Here is a 26,141-nt window from a genome sequence, read left to right as displayed (position 1 = left end):
GTTTTTTTTTCCACAGGTGTTTTGGGCACTTCGGTGAGAGTTGGGAAATATATTTTTTAATTAATTAATTTATTTATTTATTTATTTTAAGGATTGCAGTGTCTTATGAATCTCTTTGTTGTGGCAAGTGTTACTTTAGAGTGGGGCCCCACGGAACAGAAACGCCGCAGGAAAAATCGCAGCGTTTTACAGTATGGGCAAAGTGGATCGGATTCTAGCGAATCTCATGTCAACTTTGCAGTTAAAATCGCCATGCGGACAAGCTGTGGTTTCCAAAACCGGTGCGGTTTTGGAAATCGCAGCATGTCAATTATACCTATGGGGAAACCTCCGGCGTTTCCATAGGTATAATTGTACCAGAAAGTCCGCGGAGGAAAACTCTGCAAACTTTCTGTCTAAAGTGCTGCGGGAAGAATCGCGATGCTTTGCCGCCATGTTTTTTCCTGCAGCGCTTTATTGCTGCGGGTTGTCCCATGTAGCCTAGCCAATTACAATTATAAACCACCAGCGTTTCTGTAGGTATAATTGACATGTTGTGATTTCCAAGACCGCACCGGTTTTGGAAATCGCACTGTGTCCGCACAGATGGTTTTTACTGCAAAGTGGGCATGAGATTCGCTAGAATCCCATCCACTTTGCCCATACTGTAAAACACAGCAATTTTTCCTGCGACATTTCCGTTCATGTGCTACAACGTGGATAACTTAGTAATACAATCCTCAAAAAAAAGGTAATAAAATTAAAAAAAAAATTCACAAATCTCACTGAAGTGCCTGAAACATCTGTGAAAAAACCCCCCAACAAATTAGATTCTAGCTCTAAAACGTTTTCACTTTTTTTTTCTTTTCCTATCAGTACATCTTTGGAGTGTGGGAGGAAACCCACGCAAACATGGGTAGAACATACAGACTCCTTGCAGATGTTGTCCTTGGCAGGACTCCAGCGCTGCAAGCTGCAGTGCTAACCACTGAGCCACCATGTTGCCCTTTGATCACTTTTTATTCAAATTTTTATTAGGTGGGCATTTTCGGACACAGGGATATTTAATTTGTATTTGTTTCACAGTATTTAAGTACTTACCGTATTTTTCGGACTATAAGACGCACCGGACCATAAGACGCACTAAGGTTTTAGAGGAGGAAAATAGGAAAAAAAAATTTGAAGCAAAAAATTTGTAAAATATTTAATAACAGAACATATTATTTCACCAATGTAAACAGAACTCAACAGCAGCATTAACAACCATTAGGGACTTTAAGCTTTAAGTATGGAAACTCTTCTAATCATCAGGGAACCATGTGATCCGCTGCTCCTTTACACAGCTCCAGTGCCAGCCAGCATCGGGCCAGCAGTCAGCAGTTCAGCATGTCCCGATGCTGGTGCTGAACAGCTCTGCTGGCCCGATAACGGAATAGTACCAATTTTTCCTCTGCTACAGCAGTCACCATACGAGAAAAATATTTTCATAAGTTTGTAGATCAGGGGTTTTTGGACACAGGGATTCCTAATGTGTTTGTGTTTCACAGTAATGTTTTTGTTTTATATGTATTCTAGGGATATGGGGGTGATTTGAATTTTTTTTTTTATATATATTTTTTTTCATAGCTATAAAAAAAATTTTTTAATATTTTATTTTCACCCACCTAGGGGGTTTGAACCTGCAATCATTTGATTGCAAGTCCCATAGACTGCAATACAACTGTATTGCAGTCTATGGGAGAAGCTCACTATATTATCGTACTATGAAGGCCCTTCCTGCAGAGCGTTTGCCATAGCTAACAGGTCTCTGCTGTACATGAGACCCGATAGCTATGGCAATCTCTCTGTGAGAGATAATGTCCCACAGAGAGCTAAAAAAGTGCCCATGATACCTGTACTAAGATGTCGGGTCTAAAAGATGGCCGGCGCTCCTGCAGAGCGGTTACCATAGCTAGCGTGTCTCCGCTGTACATGAGACCCGATGGCTATTGCAATCTCTCTGTAAGAGTGGCCAGAAACTTTTACCTGTAATGTTGCAGGCCAGCTCCCGCAGAGCCGACCTGTTCCTGAGTTTCAGAGCCGCGTGGCACAGGAACAGGTCGGCTCTGCGGGAGCTGGCCTGCAACATTACAGGTAAAAGTTTCTGGCCGCTCTTACAGAGAGATTGCAATAGCCATCGGGTCTCATGTACAGCGGAGACACGCTAGCTATGGTAACCGCTCTGCAGGAGCGCCGGCCATCTTTTAGACCCGACATCTTAGTACAGGTATCATGGGCACTTTTTTAGCTCTCTGTGGGACATTATCTCTCACAGAGAGATTGCCATAGCTATCGGGTCTCATGTACAGCGTCTTATAGTCCGAAAAATACGGTATATATGAATTCTGAAGGGGGGGGGGGTGATTTGAACTTTTATCATTTAAATTTATTATTTATTTTTAATTAGACCCCCTAGGGGTCTTGAACCTCAGGGGGTCAGATCACTAATGCAATGCATTACAATGCTAATGCAATGCAATGCATTGCAAGATACCAGCGGTTCTATTGCAGGCTACATAGAGTAGCCTGCAATAGAACATATTGAATGATAGGCATTGGAGCCTTCACAAGCTTGCTGGGTGCCGGCAACCCCTGGAAAAATGGCAGCACCCATGCGCCAGTAAAATGGTGCCTCGGTCATCTTTGACTGAGGCGCCAGAGCGGTTAAAGCCTGTGATCGATTCAGGCACTGATCGCGGGCTTTAGCGCTGGGTGTCTGCTGGATAAAACAGCAGACACCTGGCGGCTATGGTGGCCGCCCAGCTCTCGAACCGCCGTCATCTTTACACACCCGGCATCTGGGTATATGAGCAGTGCAGGAAACAATTTTATGCCTTATTGTATCAAGACCTAGTGTCTAGTTGGACCATGCCTGTAATAATTTACATTTCTGACATATCTAACATAACTGCATGCCAAATCCAACATTTCTGTTTTCTTTTGTTAATAGGGGCGATTTATAAAGACTGGTGTTTTCAGTGCCATGCATCTGGTGCCCCTTTCGACATGCCATGTCTCTGGGGGGACTGCCAGTTTATAGATACCGTAGATTTCCAGCATCATGTATCCAGATTTATGTCATAAATGATAATAAATCTGGTGGGGCTTGTGGCCCTGCCCCCTGCAGACCCTGTTAAGCCTCCTTTTTCAGAAATTGTCAAGAAAAAAAAATTACAAATTTTTTGCACAAAAAAGATTTGTGCAAAAAGAAAAAAATTGTGAAAAACTGGCTTACAAGACATACTAAATCTGCCCCAATGAGTGTAGTTTAGGAAATCATCCATGCGGACTTAATATACGGAGCAATGTGACGTGTGGCAGCTATGTAGAGGTTCAAGAATGTGAATTAAGATGAAGATTTTCTTACCAAACAAACCATTGGACAAGTTGAAGCCTGCTCAGGAGGGCGGTCACAACAATTGTTCTACGATGAGCTGAATATTGACTAACATTACACAACTATATCCGGATAGCCTGCACCTCGTGTTTACAGACCTGCGGTCACATTCATCTGACCGTATCAGTGCTCGGCCATGAAATATTTCCCATCATTGTGCAGGGTATATTATTTGTAGCTCACCTTCCTGGGGACACTATTATTAAGCTGGCTATTAGATGACTTACAACTACTCAGCTAACATCTATTCCTACTGACACCGCCATGGACATGCATACCAAGCTGAGATAATAATGCATAGAGTAAGCCTTGAGAACAAACCGATTGGGCATATTGAAATCCAACATGACTGTCCCTTCCTTCACCTGGCATCTGCTAAGAGTTGGGATACCAATAGACACGTTGGTTATAGGGTCTACCGGTCATACTGATATCGTCAGGTTTGATATATGGCCATGTTTACACACCTATGCTGCTGAAAGGGAGCCTGTCAACAGAACCCAGCACATCAATCCAGTCCCGCAGATAGGTTACGGTCTCCTGAATCAAAAGGTGTTCCCCTAGTGAATCAGTGCTTCCATTGTCAAGGTATCACTCTTTTTGTCAATATGCAAATTAGAATTTTGAAAGAGACCTCATTCACTTGGGTCCGTATAGACATTATATCTGTAGCTTTATCTTCTTTGTACATCTGGATCCACAAATCGTACCCAACATGTCCAAGAGCCCCGTTCATTGACATACAAAAGAATTAAGAAATGTCACCAATTTTTGCGGTTTTCTTCCGTATTTAGCTGAAAAGTTTATGAAATGACTTACCCAGAAACAAATCCATTATTAGCGATGCCCTATAGGACACCATACCTCCCTTTAGTACCCCCCACCAAGTAGCCCCATGTCCTGATGCTGTGTACTGTAGAGGGCGCGTACACATTTAGCATATCCCGGTTTGTATGTGTATGGGAAGAGAAAAGAGATATTTTTAAACTTTGCCAACCCCCACTTATTTTATTTTTTTTTCTCTAGAAAACTGGTATTATATTAGGTTTGTGGTTTTCTGCTACTTTGCTATGTCAATTTCGGGCATTGCAGTATGGAAAAAATGTGCTGACCTAGCAGGATGTAAAAAATTGCTAGGAATAGAAGTGGAATTACAGAGAAAACATTCCCATCATGCGTGCCACAGTGGGCAGTGTGTACATCCCTACAACTTGTAAGACGTTCGGTCACAGGACGTGTAAAATGTTGTTTAATGATCTATTTTTAAATAAAGAGGTGACTTAAGGGAGTTTTTAGGAAGTTTGCTATCTGATCAGTATCTAGCTGTCTCCTGGCACCCCCACTGATCAGCTGATTCTTAGTCGACTGTGAGTAATTTGCTCTTTTTGCAGTCTCATTGGTGTGTATTGTGTTATGAGACGCAGCCAGTATATAATGTATGGCACAGTGCCAGCTATATATTACAAAGGCTAGAGCACTTACCATAGCGCTGCTGCTGGTTTATGGGGTTGCTGGGAATCAGTCCCCCCAATATTGATGAAGATTTCTAAACATAGGTTATTGTGATTGAATTAGATATATATTGTAGTTTGTATAGTTCCGAATTTTGTTCATTGTTGTGTCTGGTTTTGGTTGTTGGCCAATGTCTTGCTGTGTGTCTAATGTGTATGGTAATTCCAATTCCATCCCACAGCCTAGCATGCATGTCATTATTAAGCCAGGGTGCTAATTCAATTGTAGATAAACTAATTTACAAGTCATTGCAAAGAAGCCAGGTGGTTTAGTGTGTGCCAAACTCCTCAACTACCTTTTTAGTCTGGAAGCATTCCTGGTCAAAATTTTGCATTCCCGTCTTTTGGTCCGGAACCTGAAGCAGCCTCCGCCTCAGGTTCCGGACAAAAAACCCCGTGTGAACCCGGCCTTAGGCTCACAGAACCTGGTGCACAAACTCAACTTGGGTCCCCCTGTGCAACTTCTTTTAACAGCTATCAGACATGTCCCATCCATACATTGTAGCAACATATACATTTCCCCTTCCTTCACTCAGATACAAGATACAACAACGAGATACAACTTATCTTTATTAGCATTACCAAAGAATAAAACATTTGGTGTTGCCAAAGCAAAAAGAAAGTTGGGGTGGTGGAGGGGGTGGGTACGGGGTCTGTGGGTTGGGGGGTTAGAGTGTCTTTAGGGTCTCCTCGTTCTTGTTTGGGGCGTGTGGGTGTCGGTGGGTATGGGGTAGACAGGTGATGGGGGCCCAACATTCCACCATAGGTCACTCTCTGGGCCCAGACTGATGTGAAGACTTATTCACAACATGTTTGTGCACACAAGCTTCCCTTCACTCCCATCCCGTCGGTGCCCCACACATGTCCCTTTTTATACCACTGCCTTGCCCACTTAATCCTTCCTTGACTATACTGTACACTGGTCACCAACTGCTATTTTTTATGCTACTATAGAGTTTTTTTTTCCCTTTCTGACAGTGGAATGGCGTGTAGCATAAATATACTCACTCAAACTTACCAAAGGACAGGGGACCTATGTTTACAAGCACTACTATCGGCTATCAAAGGAAATTAGAAAGGAGAGCAAAGAAGTCTATCCAGCCCCAATGTTTTCAAGGTGACCTGTAGGGCCCTTTGGCTTCTGAGCCAAGCCACAGTTGCAACCACTCTAGTTATGCCGGTAGCAGAAAACCTATGGATTTCAATTAACACAGTATAATATCTTATTTTCCTGATGGTGGCGCTGCAGCAAAATTGAACACTTACGTCAACATTCCACCATAGGTTACAAGTGATTGATTACCTGGGGCCAAGACCTTGATGGAATATACAAAATATATTCTATATCATATATAAATGTCATGGTAATGAAGAAGGAGACAGAAGGGGCATAGAAAATTTTAGGAAAAAGAAAATGTTGAAGGTTGGGTTTACACAATGCTTTTCTCCTCAAAGATGCATGAGATTTTTTATGTAGATTGTGAGCCCCTATCAGTATGTCTTTGGAGTATGGGAGGAAATCCACGCAAACACGGGGAGAACATACAAACTCCTTGCAGATGTTGTTCCTGGCGGGATTTGAACCCAGAGCTCCAGTGCTGCAAGACTGCAGTGCTAGCCACTGAGCCACCGTGCTGCCCCAAATACATGTGATTTTATGTATTTAAAAACACATATCTGAAAAAAACCCTGAAAACTGCACGTTACCAATATAAAAATTGCACACTTTTTTGTATGCGTTTTTGTGGAGAAAAGCGCTGTGTAAACCCAGGTTTATAGTTTTTGTTTGTATTGAAGTTTTAGAGGTTGGCTGTTGAGTTGGTCGTCTTCATGTCCTGTAGTGACCATGTCTAGTGTGATCACCTCTAATCCAGCCGTATAAAGGCTTGTATATGGGATTAGTATATAGTATGTGTAACCGTACACCTCTAGTTCACACTCGCATTTTGTTGCATTTTCTAAAGCGTTTCCTTATCACAGCATACATAATTTCTAAGGAGAATGTCCCCAGACTATAAATTGTTCTCCTTACAGGTGCAGGAGACTTGCCCGTACAAGTCCGTCTCGGAGAACGTTACAAGCTAATGCTTCAGAACAAACTCTTGGTGGTCCATAGAACAATGTGTAAAGCCCAGTATACAAGGGGTTGTCTTGTTCATTGTAAACCATTGTTCTCCAGTAGTATAGTAGTTTCTATTTGACAATCTTGAATCAATACCGATGTATGTCTTTTACAGTTGGCTATGGGATGGACCAGGAAGAGGAGAATAAATATGTGTCCCAACTTCAAGAGGTTTTCAACAGCTGTGACACGACGGGCACTGGATACCTGGACAAAGATGAGCTGACAGACCTTTGTCACAAGCTCCATCTAGAGGCGCAGCTTCCTCTTCTTCTGCAAACCCTTCTGGGAAATGATCTGCTTGCCAGAGTAAGTCTTCTATCCCGTAATGTACTTGTGTATCGATATTTGTATGCAAAGTCATGGCTGGTGCAGTACATGGGGTATTGTCTTCAGGGGCTCAACCAAGTTAGGGGCCAGCATTGCCAAATATTACTCATAAAATTAAAATTCTTTCTATCTACATCCACCACTTGAGGGCGCTCATGCCATATTTTTGCAGCTAGCACTGATTTCACTGTGTGAATAGCAGCAGGCCCGACGTTGCGGAAACACAGTCTTATGTTGTTGCAGATCTTGCTGTGGTTTTTGAGCCACAGCCAGGAGGGAACTCATCACAAAATAGAATTATAAGCGCTTCCTATATATTTCTCATTCCTTTTGTAGCCGTTCTTGTCTTTGGCTCAAAAAACCAAAATTTGCAACAAAAAAAGCTGCGTTTCTGCAACGTGGGCCTCAGCCTTAGAAAAAATATGCTTCATTTTACAGTACCAGCAAAACGAGTGTGACTCTGGCTAATCCCAGCCACACAATGCTGGAAAAAAAAACGCTGTGGAAATACTCGCGTTTTCCATATAGGTTTAATCAGGGAAGAAAATCCGTAGTGAAAAATTAATCAAAAACACAATGAAAAACGCTGCACAATGCAGTTTTTTCCACAGTGTTTTTAGCTGCATTCCTCAGCCTGACTCTAGGTTCACAACTCAACTGCGTTTGGGTTTCCATTCTTCGGATCTGTTTGGAGACCTGAAAAACGGAAAACCCAATCAAAGACTATACTGTGGTCTGCCGGGTTTTTTCCCGAAAAATGCAGAGACCACATTTTTCAAGCTGATTTGAGGATGGAATCCCAATAGGAGACCAGGTGCAGGTGTGAACCTATCCTTAGACTAAGGCCCTACGTTGCGGAAAAGCAGCTTTTTCTGCCTTTCAGATTTTGCTGCGTTTTTTTGAGCCAAATCCAAAAATGGCTACAAAAGGAATGGGAAATATATAGGAAGCTCTTATACGTCTAACTTCTGTTCAATTCACCGCTGGTTTTGGCTCCAAAAAATTGCAGCAAAATGTACAAAAAAAAAGTTGCTTTTTCGCAACATGGGGCCTAATTCAGAATATACAGGGGATTTGAGACTCTGAATGAGGGAGACTATTACTAAAGATTTACACTTCTTTTTCATGTTAATAGGGGGTAAAAATATATACGTGCACCCCCCCCAAGACTGACACTAGTAATATATTCAGTATGCACCTATCTACAGTCCTATGAAAAAGTTTGGGCACCCCTAATAATCTTAATCATTTTTAGTTCTAAATATTTTGGTGTTTGCAACAGCCATTTCAGTTTGATATATCTAATAACTGATGGACACAGTAATATTTCAGGATTGAAATGAGGTTTGTGCGAACAGAAAATGTGCAATATGCATTAAACCAAAATTTGACGGGTGCAAAAGTATGGGCACCTCAACAGAAAAGTGACATTAATATTTAGTAGATCCTCCTTTTGCCTCTAGTCGCTTCCTGTAGCTTTTAATCAGTTCCTGGATCCTGGATGAAGGGATTTTGGACCATTCCTCTTTGCAAAACAATTCAAGTTCAGTTAAGTTTGATGGTCTCCGAGCATGGACAGCCCGCTTCAAATCATCCCACAGATGTTCAGTGATATTCAGGTCTGGGGACTGGGATGGCCATTCCAGGACATTGTAATTGTTCCTCTGCATGAATGCCGGAGTCGATTTGGAGCGGTGTTTTGGATCATTGTCTTGCTGAAATATCCATCCCCGGCGTAACTTCAACTTCGTCACTGATTCTTGAACATTATTCTCAAGAATCTGCTGATACTGAGTGGAATCCATGCGACCCTCAACTTTAACAAGATTCCCGGTGCCGGCATTGGCCACACAGCCCCAAAGCATGATGGAACCTCCACCAAATTTTACAGTGGGTAGCAAGTGTTTTTCTTGTAATGCTGTTTTTTTGGACACCATGCATAACGCCTTTTTGTATGACCAAACAACTCAATCTTTGTTTCATCAGTCCACAGGACCTTCTTCCAAAATGAAGCTGGCTTATCCAAATGTGCTTTTGCATACATCAGGCGACTCTGTTTGTGGCGTGCTTGCAGAAACGGCGTCTTTCTCATCACTCTCCCTGACAGCTTCTCCTTGTGCAAAGTGCGCTGTATAGTTGACCGATGCACAGTGACACTATCTGCAGCAAGGTGATGCTGCAGCTCTTTGGAGGTGGTCTGTGGATTGTCCTTGACTGTTCTCACCATTCTTCTTCTCTGCCTTTCTGATATTTTTCTTGGCCTGCCACTTCTGGGCTTAACAAGAACTGTCCCTGTGGTCTTCCATTTCCTTACTATGTTCCTCACAGTGGAAACTGACAGGTTAAATCTCTGAGACAACTTTTTGTATCCTTCCCCTGAACAACTATGTTGAACAATCTTTGTTTTCAGATAATTTGAGAGTTGTTTTTAGTAGCCCATGATGCCACTCTTCAGAGGAGATTCAAATAGGAGAACAACTTGCAATTGGCCACCTTAAATACCTTTTCTCATGATTGGATACACCTGGCTATGAAGTTCAAAGCTCAGTGAGGTTACAAAAACAATTTTGTGCTTCAGTAAGTCATTAAAAAGTAGTTAGGAGTATTCAAATCAATAAAATGATAAGGGTACCTAAATTTTTGCCCTGGTCAAATTTTGGTTTAATGCATATTGCACATTTTCTGTTAGTACAATAAACCTCATTTCAATCCTGAAATATTACTGTGTCCATCAGTTATTAGATATATCAAACTGAAATGGCTGCTGCAAACACCAAAATATTTAGAACTAAAAATGATTAAGATTAATAGGGGTGCCCAAACTTTTTCATAGGACTGTATATGAATGTACATTGTGTGTGTGTTTGTTCATGTCATTCTGAGCTATTTGTGTATTGTGTGTATTTGTATTCTTCTGTTTGATGTAACTTAGCAGCTTTCTGTTCTTTTAAAGAATGTGCAGAACCAAAGAGCATTACATTCCTGCGTCTGATGTGGTTAATGCAACTATCTTATGCGCTTTATGTTTGTTTGTTCTTACCCTTTTTTATATCCTTGAGATCAAATGTTTTAACACCTTCAAACAGTTTCCTATATATATATATATATATATATATATATATATATATATATATATATATCTACAGACAGTACCAGGTGTGGGGCCCCTAAACAAGTAGCAGGTCTTTACGCTGTAAGGGTTAAGGACCCCATACCCAGTGACCCCATCTGTGGCTTGCTTGGGCAGTTTCTTGTAAAGGCAGTCTGTCACCAGGGTGAAGCACATTAAACCTCAGTGTAATACCTTTTTCCACATGAAAATTAATGCCAAACTTAATTTTTTCACAATATGCAAATGAGCAGTCTGGAGCACCAAGGGCAGCGCCATTGCTCCTAACAGCTACACCCAACACTCTCTAATACAGCAACGAGGGCACAAATTTTAATGGGGTTAAAGACATGACATCATTCAGGTGAGCCTGACCTATCTTAACTATGTTGCTAGTTTGATATGCTATATTCTGCTGACAGACTCCCTTAAGGGTGAATTCACACTGAGTAAACGCTAGCTTATTCTGAACGTAAAACACGTTCAGAATAAGCGGCGTCTAAAGCAGCTCCATTCATTTCTATGGGAGCGGGGATACGAGCGCTCCCCATAGAAATGAATGGGCTGCTTCTTTCACTCCGTGCAGTCCCATTGAAGTGAATGGGGAGTGCCGGCGTGTACGCTCCGGCATGAGCAGAGCTTGCCGTATACCCCGGCACTTCCCATTCACTTCAATGGGACTGCACGGAGTGAAAGAAGCAGCCCATTCATTTCTATGGGGAGCGCTCGTATCCCCGCTCCCATAGAAATGAATGGAGCTGCTTTAGACGCCGCTTATTCTGAACGTGTTTTACGTTCAGAATAAGCTAGCGTTTACTCAGTGTGAATGCACCCTAAAGGTTTAATCTGCCAGAGATGAGATGTGGACACAATGCGCCATTGGTGTATGCACAGGGAAGTGAGATGTATTCACCTCAGTTTCCCTTGTACACGGCAGGAGAACAAGGAGCTGCCAAAATATCACACGTATCCATCAGATTAATCTTCATAAATGCAGAATGGCACCATGGTCCTTTTATACGAATACTACTGTGAATAGAACAGTAGGTTCACACGAGCGTTGCATCTCCTTTGTTTGGGTCCATTAGGTTGACCTGAACAACAGAGAAGCGGACCACTAAAATAGCAATTACATATGGAATCATATATGGTCAATGGGGTCCATCGGGTGTCCGTCATTTTTCAAACTGATATCGGCAGAGGAAAAAGTCCTCCATGCAAGACTTTTTTCCTCCACCGATTTTCACTAGATTCTGCGATGGAGTGTTCATCGCAGATGTGAATGTAGCTTTAGGCTATGTTCACAAGGCAGACATTTGAGGCCTAGCCAAGGGATGTCTGGAGCTGCAGCCTATACATTTGAATCAGGCAAGGAATCCGCGGCAAGATTGAGCAGGATACTTTTTGTTCCAGCACCCTTTGCCTCCATTGAATGCAATATGAGGCAGAATCAGAGCTGAAACGGCTACTGAACTTGGAACAGAATCCACCTCAAATTCAATGGTATGGGCCATAACCATGCATGCATTACTGATGATAACGGCTGAGGGCCAACGTTGCAGAAACAGCTTTTTTTGTTGCATTTTTTTTTTTTTTTTTTTTTTTTTTTAGTCAAAGCCAAGAGTGGATTGAGCTTAAGTTAGAAGTATAAGAGCTTTCTATATATTTACCATTCCTTTTATAGCCATTCTTGACTTTGGCTAAAAAAAAAACGCTGCAAAATCTGCAACAAACAACTGCATTTTTGCAACGTGGGGCGTCAGCCTAAGCCCCCTCACAAACGACCGTATGACTGGTCAGTGTGGTAGCCTGGGTTTTCCTAGATAGCACACTGACCCATTCATTTCTATGGGCCTGTACACATGACCGTGAATGACAAAATCCTGTGTGCAGACCGACACTCCAGGCCGTAAAATATGGAACAGGTCCTATTCCTGTCCGATTTTGTGGTTTTGCTTCCGTGGATCCTTTTCATTGAATGAAAGGGGCCTCAGAAGCATGGTCGGTACACAGGTGACATCCGGTGACATTCATTAACTGCTGCCGGTTAATACACGGTCATGTGCAACCTGTTTTAAGGGTTTATCTAAGGGTCTGTTCACACAGAGTTTTTGCAGGCAGATTTTGACGCGGAATCCGCCTACAAAAAAGGCTCCCATTCATTTCAGTGGGAGCCGATCACTTTTCTTCCCTACTAGCGATTTTTTTTTTTCGGCTAGTGGGAAAAAGAAGCATTGTGCTCTATCTTCCCGCGGATTCCATGGCTGACTCAGCTGCGGCGTAAGACTCACTCCCGATTAGGCCCATTCATTTAGGCCTAATCAGGAGCATGATGCCGCAATGGGATTTCGATGCACCGCATCAGCATCCCGTTGCGGCTTGCTGCGCGGAGAAATCACACGGCGGAAACTAGTGAACTAGCCCTAAGTTGGACTGCCCCCTGCAGATAAGTTTGTAACCCAGTGTTCTGGTGCTGGTACTTCAAGCAATCAATGGTTAGATGGCAGCAAGTGTTTAGTTGCCCTGAAGCCCCATTATATACCTGTTGTAGAGGACCCTGAAAAGGAGAACCCCTCTGAAAAGACAACCCTTTTATGGTACATTCTGAGCGGCTGAGACATATAGACACTTGAGATAATAATAATGTATATTCATTTATTCTAGGTTAATTTTGAAGAGTTTAAAGAAGGATTTGTGGCTGTCCTGTCATCGACTATCGACATCAACATCTCTGATGATGATGATGAGAGTAGTTATTTAGAACCAGGTAATATTAGTATTATTGGTTTGTTGTTATGGGTTTTTTTTTACTTGTTTTTTTTTTTTTTAAATGTGCACATTAAAACGGAAAAAAAAAATCAAACTTTAAATATATATATATATTTTACTGGTTGTTAAAAGACTCAGAGTAGTTATGTAGTTATTTCTTTTTATCTTTGTTAGCTTAGCTGTATAGACTGGGTCACATGGGCAGAGTCATCTCATTTTCATTAGACGGCATCGAGTTCATGTTCAGCACTACAGCAGTTTTTCTGAGTGGATCAGACAAGATCTAGCTGCTGAACTGTTAAATTACTCATACACATTATACGTTTATTGGCCAAATCCATGTTATCCAACTGGTTTGGCTGACCATCTAGTTTGCTTGGAGACCTCCTGATGGTGTATGCTACAGTTTAACTGCCTAATTCTTTTGTACACATGGAGATAAGCTGCTCCTCTCTCCCAGTTCAGTACACATGCACAGCTCAGTCCAGCCAAGCACTCATGTGTATGCTGGAGTCAGGTGAGCATATGGCTAGCTTTAGGGTATATTTGTTGCAGAAATGTCTGTGACGGTTCCTCTCATCAGACTGGAACTTGTAGGAACCCTAATGAGTTGTATGGAATGGATTTTCAGTTGCAGACATTTCTGCTGGAGAGTATGGCCCAGTTCTCATCTGTGTTCAGTATTCCGCATGGGGACCCCCGAATGGAATACCGAAAGCATTGACAAGCGGTATGCAGTGAAAGCACACAGATCCCCATAGACTATAATGGGCTCCGTGTGTTTTCCGTGCGCTGTCCACACAAGTCATACGGAGAGAAAAGTACTTCATGAACTACTTTCCTCTCCACATGACTCGTGCGGACACCACGCGGAAAACACACGGACCCCATTATAGTCTATGGTGTCCGTGTGCTTTCAGTGCTCACCGTTTGTCAAAGCGTTCGGTATTCCTTTCGAGAGGGCCCCATGCGGACTCCCTCATGCGGACAGAATACTGAACGCAGATGTGAACCTATCTAACCTATGTGAGGCCTATCTACTTCTGATATATGACTCAGGAAATATTATTACACAGAGGCTTAACATCAGAAGTATCGGCGTCCACCATCAGGGCGCCGAGAACTGTGGTTTTTACCGCATTCCTTCATTGTAGGGTCTTTAGTTATCGGTGCAGAAAGTTTTACTCTCCTGATGAACCTGTCATATCTACCAGGGGAAACGCGTAGAGAGATTTTGTACTTACCACTCGAGCGCTGGTCTCAGGGGCTTGTGGGTTAAACATCTTCCACTATTGCCTGACATAGAGAGCTGCGATACGGTGGTGTGTAAGGATGTCCTGATATTTAGTGGATGTCGTTCAAGACCCGTTAATATGAGCTTATAGGATTGTAGCAGCTTGTAATTAAACTGTTGCTTAGTCTATGCAATTAGGAGCACTGTATCACGCATAGTACGATTGGAGAATTTCCTGATTGCGAGTATACAGTAAACATGTTATATCCATCAATTCACACATAGCACAACTTTCCTGTGATCTTTAGAACCCACATTTATTATTATCAGGGTGTATTCTAAGGATAGTTGTATTACAGCGACTATATGTGATCTACCCCCAATAGCCACCATCAGGGAGGATAGTCTGGATTAACATTGCTTCTATTTCCTGCAGTTTTCTGCAGTTAGTCGTCTGCAATCTTTTTAACAGAGTATTTCTACTCACAAAGCCCTACCTACATACATTGGGTGGGTCCTTGCTTTTCATGATTAACCCCCTACCGTTTTCTCAACTCGTGCAACTATTATCAAGGCACAGTTGTCACATGGGTTTCTGCCCGGGGTTTTTTCTCTCGTTCACATGAGACATCACTATATGTGTATATATATGTGTTTTTAATATTCCAAATAAAATTTAGAAGTTTTATTCACTTATTCTGGCCATAAATTGTTTGAGATTATTACACAGAGGGACAGATTTACTAATACTATCTAAGTTTCAAACCATGCAAGTTTAGGCCTCATTCACATGTCTGCATTTAAAAGCTGCACCTGATCCCACTCTTTTGTGGACGGTGTGCTGTCCATAGTTGATCCACTTTTCACGTCTACAAAAAGCAGATGATCCCCCTTTTTTTGTTTTGTTTTCTTTATTTTGCATGTCTTTTTTTTTTTTTTTTTCACTGACCCATAGACATGCTTCCCCCTTTTTTTTTTTTCCGGACTTATCGTCCAAAAAGGTCATTGTTGTGTGATTAGAGACGTTGATATTCACATCTCGTCATATCACGTATGCGTTCCGTCAGAATTTTTTTGCAGGCAGGACATGTACATGATATGCAGGTAATCAGTTCCTTAGACTAGATAGTTTAACTGTACAAGATTTTCCAAAGTGTCTTGTGCATTATTAGGCTGTATAGTCTAGCTTTACACCCCCTATTACTTGACATAGGTTAGGACAGAAATGCTCCCCCTTCCGTACAAATGTGGTGCACCTACTATTTTTTGGGGTGCACATTATGCCAGAATTCTGGCACATTTCACTTAGTAAATCTCCCCCATTATGTGCAATGCTTTGCTCCATCAATGAAAGGATCAGGAACATTTTAGTGCTGCCCCTAAATAAGCGGTAATGTCCAGTGACTGATGCTCTGTTAGTATGTGTAGTCGTAACCTAAGGAGTGTACAGAGGCTACTTGAGACTTTTTCATAAGTTTTTAAGAACATTAAGGTTGGTGCGATCATTTGAAAGTTCTTGTATTTTTCTTGTTTTTAGTGATCCCCGAGGAGGTACAACCTAAATTTGTGAAAGGTAACAAGAGATATGGCCGACGTACACATCCTGAGCGTGAAGCTGTTGAAAATGAGGCCAACAAATATTTGCACGATAAAGACCAGAGGAAAAGTCAGCTGAGACGCTCGTCCTCGCTGGAGAGTGTAGAGGTGGGGATGATACGTTGTAGGAGAATTCTCCAAATCTAAATGCATTAACTGAACATTATTTATTCTTTATCTGAAACTTTTAGGTTTTTGAACTGTAGTTAAAAAAAAAAAAATTGTTTTGTAATGTCCAGATTAAAAAAGTACATGATTAGAGATGGGGAAACCTCTCAGGATGTGTTTTGGGTTCGGGTGGCTCGGGTCCCAGATTCATCTCAGGTCCAACAACTTCAGTATGAACCGTACTGTACCTTCTTTTAACTTTTTTTAGGCCTCCTTGTAGTGTCCAGCAAACTCTCTTGGCCTCCTAACTGCTGAGGACTGCAATTGGGCCTCAGCGGTGACATGGGCATGTCGAGGGTCATGACATGAGTGAATACTGTCACAGGTGCTAGTACTGCTGGTACTATTGGTACTGCGGTTTGCATTAATCAAATGAGGAGTGGGCACTTATGGGTAATGGTTTTTTATGTTCTTGGCCCCATCAGCAGCCTATTAAGCCTACATTCCCAGGGGATCTGTGCTTAGTTCTTCAAGATGGCGGGTACAACCTCCCTGCTGAGTTCCTTCAGAAACTGTCTGCCAGTACCGAGAAGAATTCATGGAAAGCAAAGGTAAAAGGTCACAGCAAATATTGATGGGATTTAGATTTCACTTTATTCACTTCATTTTGTTAATTGACAACGATAAACTTTTGAACAAGTTCAGCGGCAGGCTAGCTTGACAGCTGCCGAAACGCTGGAGCAGGCGGATCATCAACGCCAACAACACACTCATTATATGGAGTGCCAGCGAGCTGCTGAGATGCCGCAACAATCACAGGCATGGCGTGAGGAACAAGTTCAGCAGCAGGACAGCTTAAGAGCTGCCGAAACGCCGGAGCAGGCAAACCATTGACAGCAGCAATTTGCTGAATATAGGCAGATCATCGACGCCAACAGCACATAGACGAAGTCGCGGGCAGAGGCTAGTGTACCATATATTTACTATTTGCAAAGAAAGAAGCGACTAGTATGTATTACGTGGTATGGAATTCTTAGGGCCATTTTTAAGACATCAAACTTTTTCACATAGGATTTAGTATGGAGGACAGGCAGAAAATATTTAGTGTTGAGAGCAGCTTCCAGATGGTAGAAGTGGTGTCACTGCTAGCAATGGCACCGTGCCTAATCTGTAAATACATGATGGTTTTAGCCTTATATTAGTCAAAAGTAGCCATTACCCAATAATCCTCACAAGCGGCAGGAGTGGAAGACTGAGCAGGGAGAACACACCCCTGCTAAGGCCCAGTTCACATCTGTGTTTGGGCCATTCGATTTTTCATGCGGAGAGAAAAGCACTTTTCTCTTTGCATTCTTTTGTGCAGAAACCACATGGACCCCATTTTAGTCTACAGGGTCCACCGGTTTCCTAAGGTAGCCACTTTTTTTATGCGGATTAGCTTTCCATTCGGGAGGTCCCCAAGCAGAATCCCCGAACGGAAACTCATGCGTAGATGTGAATCAGGCCTAAGACTCTTCTAAATAAATTTTAAAATAATAATTAAAAAGTATATTTTTTTCTATGGTTGTAACTCTTACACGCTTTGTCTTCCTTGACTATATGGACGTCCATATGTAGTAGAATTAGTGCAGATTTGCTGAGTGACGTTTTATAGTTCAATGCATATAAGAACATTGCTAATCCCAATAGGACTGAGTAAAAGTTAAAGGGGTTGTCTGGTCTACATAAAGTGTTAAGAAAAGTGGTTGCAGGCCCCTTGCTGGCCTTCACTTTTTGGTCTCTCTTGACACACAGGAATGGCTGAGCAGTCCTTTCCTCTGACATTGACTTGCTAGATATTGCTATATCTTACACATTACTTAAGGACTGCAGGTCTAGTGATGAGTAAAATCTCTCCATATCAGTAGGAGGCCCCAGTATTGACTGTTCACAATGTTCTACGTATTGAAAAGACTAATTATTGCAAATTGAACTTAGTGACATAAGGTTGAAGAAAGACAAGTCCATAAGGACCAAAGTGAAGTTTTACAATTATACCACAAGGTGACAGCATAGTCTTTATGGGTATTTGTTCAAATCAGAAATACCTGAAAGATGGTTGACATTTTAGATCCAGGTTTACATGTTCCGTATAGCGGATCTGGTCCTGGTTTTCATACAAATACCGCCATTGCATACAAAGGAGAGTTTTATGTTCCAATTTGATCATCTGGGAAAAATCCACATCGGTCTGCAAGATTTTAATCATCTACACAAGATGTTAATCACTTTTCCATGCTGAAAAGAAGTTTAGTTCCATTAAAATGAAAGGGGTTAGACATACTAGAGTCCCGCCAGGGAGAGGTCCTGCAAACAGTCTCATCTGTCTCGGGGCGTTTGGACACTCATGCTGCACATAACAATTATACGTATCTGGCGATGGAGGATTTAGGGCTAGTTCACACGTGAACTGCCCGCCCGGGTTTTGACGCGGCGAGCCGCGTCTCTCTCTGGTCAAAACCCGCCTGCTGCGACCAGTGCGGTCGTGGCTTTCCCCTCCGCTGTCGGCTCAAATGAATGAGCCGACATAGGAGGGTGCTGCCGCTGGGCGGAAGCCGCGCGGCTTCCGCCCGAAGAAAGGACATGTGTCTTCTTTTCTCCGCTAGCAGCAGCCCACCGCTAGCGGAGAAAAGAAGCCTGGCGGTCTGCATAGACCACCATTGTAAAGGGGAGGTTTTTGACGCGAAATCCGCTGTCAAAAACCTCCCCTTTGCTCACGTGTGAACTAGCCCTTAGATGACTGGTCCCGTCGTCGAAATCTCCGCATTAGAGGCCTACCGGAGACCTACTTGCCGGACCAGCTCCCCCTCATAGCCGCTGAAGTCTTCACTTCACTGGTGGGTGAGGATGCCGCCTCTGTGATGTCCCTGGATCCATAGGTCAGTTTGCCCTAAACCTAGCCCCAAGGACCCACCGCGGGGTGTGTCTTTTCTTCTGCACATACTATGTACCTCCTTAGAGCAGCCAGAGATAAGGCAGCCTTGGCATACGAGGGACACACGCTGAAGCTCTACCAAGACCTTGCGCCTTCTACTCTCCAAAAACGCCGATTGCTTAAGCCCCTCTTGGATCTTCTAAAGGCGAAGGGTCTCCGTTATGCTTGGCTGTCCCCTTTCGGTATAGCGATCTTACATGATGGCAAGAGGCATGCTATACACTCACCCCAAGACCTAGATCGCTTATGGGGGGTACTGGACATTCCTCCTATCTCTATCCCCTCATGGATGCCAGTCCAGGAGGACTCCATACAGGTCCCCGCACTACCAGCCACCTCCCTGGATCCCTCTTGTTCTTCGGGAAGAAACAAGTCGCCAAAGGCTCGGAAGAGCTTGCTGGCTCAATCGGAGCCTGCGAATGATGCGTCTGCCGCCATGGGGGATTGATGGCGCTTTCTGGCTCGATTTCTTTGGTGGAGACTTTGACTACTCCTGTCTTTCATATGTTTTCTTCCCTTGGTGATCGGATTCCTACCTTCTTCCTACCTTCTTTTGTTGTGGCGGTTCGCCTGAGCGGACTTCTCGCACTGATATTATCTCTTCTCATCCTTGACAGCTTGTTTTATTTTATTTTATTCAATTTATTTTATTTCATTTTGTGCTCATGATAATACACGAGATTTTGTGATCCTCGCTTTATCTCTTTTTGGCGTTGTTTGCCTGGTAATGCTCTGTACTGTATATGATCTGATGTTCAGTTGTGGTATTATTTTAACTTTTGTACTGTTCTTTTAAAAATTCTGGAAAACCAAATAAAACTTTTGAATTGAAAAAAATTAAAGTGGTTATCCTGGTTATAATAAAGCATTCCCTACAATTACTACCCATGATTACTTATATTGCACCCCATTCCCTCTAAGCCCATGTTTAAAGGGATTCTACCATTAAAAAACTTTTTTTTCTAGGTAACACGTCGGAATAACCTTTAGAAAGGCTATTTGTCTCCTACCTTTGGAAGTGCTCTCCGCCGCGCCGTTCGTTCGAAATACCGGTTTGCACCGGTATGCTAATTAGTTCTCTCACAGCGATGGGGGCTTCCCCCAGCGCAGAAAATGCGATGGGAGCGTCCCCATTGCTGCTCGAAAACCGACTCCAGCGCCACCTCTAACTTCTTCTGCATCCTCCCCTTCCTTCTTTGGCTTGACGTCAGACGCCTGCGCAGTACGCTCTGTTCGGCGAACTTCGACGAACGTACTGCGCATGCCTGCGGCCATAGTGCCGACACCGCAAGTTCGCCGAACAGAGCGTACTGCGCAGGCGTCCGACGTCAAGCCGAAGAAGGAAGGGGAGGATGCAGAAGAAGACAGAGGCAGTGCTGGAGTCGGTTTTCGAGCAGCAATGGGGATGCCCCCATCGCTGCGAGAGACTTAATTAGCATACCGGTACAAACCGGTATTTCGAACGAACGGCGTGGCAGAGAGCACTTCCAAAGGTAGGAGACGAATAGCCTTTCTAAAGGCTATTCCGACGTGTTACCTAGAAAAAAAAGTTTTTTAATGGTAGAATCCCTTTAATACTCATCCCAGCCAGGGATGGATTGAGCAGAAGGCAAAAATATAAGTGTTTCCAGAATATTTCCATCCCTCCCCTTAAAGTAAAGATACTGAATTTGCTGCTAAACTGGGGCATTGACCAGCATCAGATGTTGACCATTGTAGACAATGTTGTTGAAGATGATCAAGCTGATAACTAAGTACAGTAGAGAAGTGGCAAAGGGGGAGCCAGATGAGTATCCTGGACAATCCCTATAAAGACAAAAATGAAAGGTACAGCATAGATATTGTCACCAGGAATGGACTACCGTATGAGGAATACACCCTGGGTCAATCTCAGATGTCACCAGGCCATGTCAGTTGCTATAGCAACTACAAACATGGCGGTGGCTGCTGATAGGTGGCTGAGCTCAGTAGTAAGGACTGCTACAATCTCTTAGGGTTTTATTTGCTCTGTATAGAGACGTATTTCCATAATTCTGTAAGGCGCCGGAACAGCTGATCTGTGCGGGGTCTGAGCTGGATTTATCGGCCTGTACAGTATGCCTGGAGATGGACTCTTAGGGTCCATTCATACGGAGTTTACGTGCGCGCATTTTAGCATAATACACATGTATAGAATACACGTGTAAAAATAGCAGTCCCATTGACTTGAATGGAATTTTTTACACGCGTAAAAAACAGCGCCAAAAAAATGTGACGCATTTTTTACACATGTAAAAATTTCCATTCAAGTCAGTGGGACTGCTATTTTTTACATGTGTATTCTATACACGTGTGTTATGCTAAAATGCGCGCACGTAAACTTCGTGTGCATGGGCCCTAAAGGTGACATGCATGCATATGCTGCTCATTACTGCCACCAAAAAATGTATGCGGTTCTGAAGAACTGCATACAGTATTTAATAGCAGTAGTGAGTAGTGCATTTCACTGTACGTCACCTGTATGTAAACAGCCATTCGTATACAGGTGACATGTATTGTAAGGCTGGGCTTATATGATACTGTTTCATTTCTGTAATGAACAACATCTCCCCTGTATGTAACAGCTATTAAAGTGATATCCTCTGGTGTACTGGTTCTTACTCTTAGTTCACATCTGCGTTTGGTAATCCGTCCGGGGAGTCCACATGGGAACCCCCCAAACAGACTACTGAACACACTGATAAGCGGTGTGCAGTGAAAGCACACAGACCCTATAGACTATAATGGGGTCCATGTGCTGCCCGCACGAATCATGCGGACAAGAAAGTAGATCACAATCTATTTTTCTGTCCGCCCTTCCCATGCAGACACTTTGGAAAAAGCACATGGACCCCAGTATGGTCTATGGCAGTGATGGTGAACCTTTTAGAGACCGAGTGCCCAAACTGTAACCTAAAACCCAATAAATTATCGCGGAGTGCCAAAACGACAATTTAACCTTAAAACTCTTTGGATCCACAATTGCGGACCCACAAATTACAGTCGCGTGAATGGGGCTTTACAGAGCTTGTACTGAAAGGTCTGTACACAGTACAATCTGCCCCGCAGTGGCCCCCACACACACTACAATCTGCCCCGCAGTGGCCCCCACAGACAGTACAATCTGCCCTGCAGTGGACCCCACACACACAGTACAATCTGCCCCACAGTGGCCCCCACACAGTACAATCTACCCTGCAGTGGACCCCACACACACAGTACAATCTGCCCTGCAGTGACCCCCACACAGTACAATCTGCCCCGCAGTGGTCCCCACAGACAGTACAATCTGCCCCGCAGTGGTCCCCACAGACAGTACAATCTGCCCTGCAGTGGTCCGCACAGACAGTACAATCTGCCCTGAAGTGGCCCCCACACACACAGCATGAAGTGGTCCTCAGTAGCCCCCTCCCCACACAGCATGAAATGGTCCACAGTAGCCCCCTCCCCAGACAGTACACATACACAGATATACTTACCTGAAGGGCCGCCGGGCATCCTCTCTCTCGGCGCTGTTGACTTATGTCATCATGTCTGCGCTGGTGCAGAGGTCGCACTCTGTATAGTCAATGTAGGCCGTGCGTACCGCTCGGCCTACACTGACAGCTTTCAGCTGGATGTGCATCCAGCTGAGAGCAGGAATCGCTCACTAACGGGGAATCCTGTACCGGATTCAGCGTTACTGAGCAATCCGGGCGACCACATGCGTGCCAGCATAGAGGGCTCTGCGTGCCATAGGTTTGCCATCACTGGGATCTGTGTGCTTTCACTGCACACCAGTTGTGGCTACCCGTATTTTGGACTAGAACCTGAGGTGGCCTCCATCTCAGGTTCTGGTCCAAAATACCCCGTGTGAACCCGGCCTTAGTGTACAGCTGACATGCATAGTGACATGTTCTACTAATGTCTGCAATTTAATACTGCATGCAGTAGTTCAATACTAAAGCTCCATGTAAACCAAACCTTAGAAGCACTGTGTAAATTCAGCCTAAACCAGCCTTTAAAATGCATGTGTTGGTTTTTTTTTAAGATAGTAAAAACGCACCATGTAAGCCAAGCCTAAAAGGGAAGGTGATAGAAACATAGACTAGACAGTGTAAATAGATCATCCCACTTCAGCCACAGTGATGAATATTACATATTTTCAGACTGCCTGTCACTGACAGTATAGGCCACATGTGGCGGTGGGGGCCTCCCCCTCCCCGGCCACCCCACGTCCTATTTTCGTATGTTTTCACGGATCACTCCATACACTAAAATGTATGGGGAATCCATGAAAACTGGTGCAACACGACCGTGAAATATGAATGTTTATCACAGCTCTTTTGCCCCTCGGTTGTGTGCATCTAGCCTTAGTTTACATGGTGTAAGTATTAGGAAATCTGGGCTGTGTAAAGCATAGAATTTGACAGAAGGGTGGGGTACATAAATAGGGATGTGTCTACTGGTCCAAATATGCATGTTGGTTAAAATTGCTGGAGCAGAAGTTATGCTTTCAATTATTTTCGGCACAAGTCCAGCCAGTGTCTGAAAAAATTTTCATTTCAACCAATTTTTTTTTCTATTTTCTAGAAACTAACTTTTTTTTCTCTATCACATACTGCAGTGATTGCAGAGAGATATAGGGGCATTTATCAGGGCAACTGCGCTCCAGTTCATGGGTAGCATAAAAACCTGGCTGTATCTCAGTCAGAAAGTGCTTGTTCACAGACCAGCAGCAAAAACACGACACCAAAATGGCAGAACAAAGCACCATACCCTACAGAATCAACAGCATTCTCACCATGTTCAGGATCTTAGATGCCGGTGCTGTCCTCTAATTTTTTCATTAAAGGGGTTCTCCAAGAATTTTTTTTTTTTTTTTTTTTTTTTTTTTTTTTAATCCTCTAGGGGTTTTAGATGCTGCACCTAGGGTTACTGGGTTGGTTTTGATCCCTGGATCACATGATCAGAAGGAGTACTTGTGATATGGAGGCTGGCAGACTATAATAAAGCTCCATAGCACAGATAACTAGTGGTGAAAATGGGAGAGGGCGGAATGGTCCAGGTGCTGCTTCAGATCACGTGATCTGTGGGTCGGATCCAGCCCAGAACCCTTAAGGGATAGTTCACACGGGGGCAAGGATGTGGATTTTGACAGCGGATTTCGCCTCAAAATCTGCCTCCATACAATGGTGGTCTATGGAGACCTCTAGCGTTCTTTTTGCCGCTAGCGGAAAAAAGAAGCGAGTTTCCCTTTCTTCAGGTGGATTCCGCGGCTCACTGACCACGGCTTTTGGCTAGCGGCAGCAACCTCCAGTGTCAGCTCATTCATTTGAGCTGACTCTGGAGGGGAAAGCTGCGACGGTCATGGCAGGTGGGTTTTGACCCAAGAGTGACACGGCTCCCCATGTCACTCTCGGTGCCAAAATCCGCCCCTTGTGTGAATGAGCCCTTAGGCTAAGTTCACATAGAGTTTTTTGGTCAAGGAATTTGGTCAGGAAACTGACTCAAATTGCTCCCCATAGGACTGTATGGTGAGGTGTGTTTTTGGAGGAGGAATTTGAATCAGTTTCCTGACCAAATTCTTGACCAAAAAACTCTGTCTGAACTTAGCCTTTGTGCAGCATTTAAAAACCCCTGGAGAAAGTAATTAAGTATAAGGCGCTTTTTTTTTTTTTTTGCAGATTTTGCTTCGGTTGTTTGAGCCAAAGCCAGGAGTGGATTGAGCAGAAGCTATAAGTACCTCCTATATATATTTCCCATTCCTTTTGTAGCCATTCTTGACTTTGGCTCAAAAACCAAAGCTAAATCTGCAAGAAAAATGCTGCATTTCCGCAACATAGGCTTTAGCCTTAAAGGAGTTCCCCAGGAAGAAATTCAACACTTACTTCCCCCATTTTCTCTTTGTAATGAACCATGGTTTTTCCTGAATCATGTGATTGTGATCGGCACCATCACCCGGCTCCTGAGTCTCTCTGCCTCCTCTCTCCTCTCCCGTGGTTTGTCCCAAATAGAACCATGGACAAAGTAAGTGTTGAAACGTTCCCTAGAGAACCCCTTTAATAATCATGCAGTGATCTGTTTCTTCACCCCTTGGCCATCGAACATAAAAATGCAAGACGACAAGAATAATTTTGTAGCTTTTAGCATTTTTACACCACTTGCTCCATTTATGTGTATGGTTAGCCCATCTACCTGTCTGTACTCCCGACTACTAAAAAAGTTACAAAAATTGTGGCAGAGTCCCTCCAGTGAGTGGTTGGCATAGAAAGAACAGAACTCTCTCAGGATAAGTGTTAGACTTATAGAGGCGCCAGATTGATCAAGGATTGTGCAACGTTTCAGACATTTGGCACAAATTCCGCCAATGAAGACGCCAACCAAAAAGAAAGCAAAAACTTTTCGTAATGACAAATCTCCCCATTGTATCTGCAGCCTGAATGAGGATGTGCAAATGGAAATACTTTATACGCTTTTGTTGCAACCCCCCAAAATTCCACCCCCGCAACTTCATATAAGTATTTTTGGCAGGTTCCCCATTAGGATTATTTGCACACGTGCAGCTTTAGCAGACAATGACTATGGAGATGGGCGATGACTTAGCGCTGCTTTCTATGCCTGTTTTTATAGTGTATGTCAGATGACCCCCTCCCCATGTAGCTCCCATAGCAGATCCTGTGGCTTTTAGACCATTTTTGGCGTTTGCTGTGCAGCGGCTTGCAGTACTGTCAGTGAATGTGTTAATGTGAACACGCCATGCTCCGTAGCCGGTTTAATGTTTCACTTGGGCTGTTTGCAGAGGAAGCCTTTCTGGTTAATAGTGAGTTGGGGGTTTAAGGATCCAGTTGAGATGAAACAGCGCGGATTGAGGGAGTTGTAAGGTTTCATTTGTTTTCTTTGGCCTGGGGTATGTCTGCGAGGTTAATGCACATTCTTAAACCAAGTGAAGAATTATTTTTTTTTCTCTTCCTGC

The 26,141-nt window shown here is 43.4% G+C and overlaps 1 protein-coding gene across 1 annotated transcript in view; it reads left to right on the top strand.

Moving 5' to 3' along the window:
* NINL (ninein like) overlaps nt 1-26,141 on the top strand; it is an 87,376-nt gene that overhangs the window by 19,546 nt on the left and 41,689 nt on the right. Inside the window, exons 2-4 of the mRNA XM_075267397.1 lie at nt 7,164-7,357; nt 13,152-13,254; nt 16,028-16,194. Of these exons, the coding sequence (XP_075123498.1) occupies nt 7,175-7,357; nt 13,152-13,254; nt 16,028-16,194 (453 nt within the window). The 5' untranslated portion in view covers nt 7,164-7,174. The remainder of the gene's footprint in view (nt 1-7,163; nt 7,358-13,151; nt 13,255-16,027; nt 16,195-26,141) is intronic.

Source organism: Leptodactylus fuscus, chromosome 3, assembly GCF_031893055.1.
Source record: "Leptodactylus fuscus isolate aLepFus1 chromosome 3, aLepFus1.hap2, whole genome shotgun sequence".
NCBI lineage: Eukaryota > Metazoa > Chordata > Amphibia > Anura > Leptodactylidae > Leptodactylus > Leptodactylus fuscus.
Note: the sequence above shows the minus strand (reverse complement) of the source record. Positions and strands in the feature narration are given on the sequence as shown.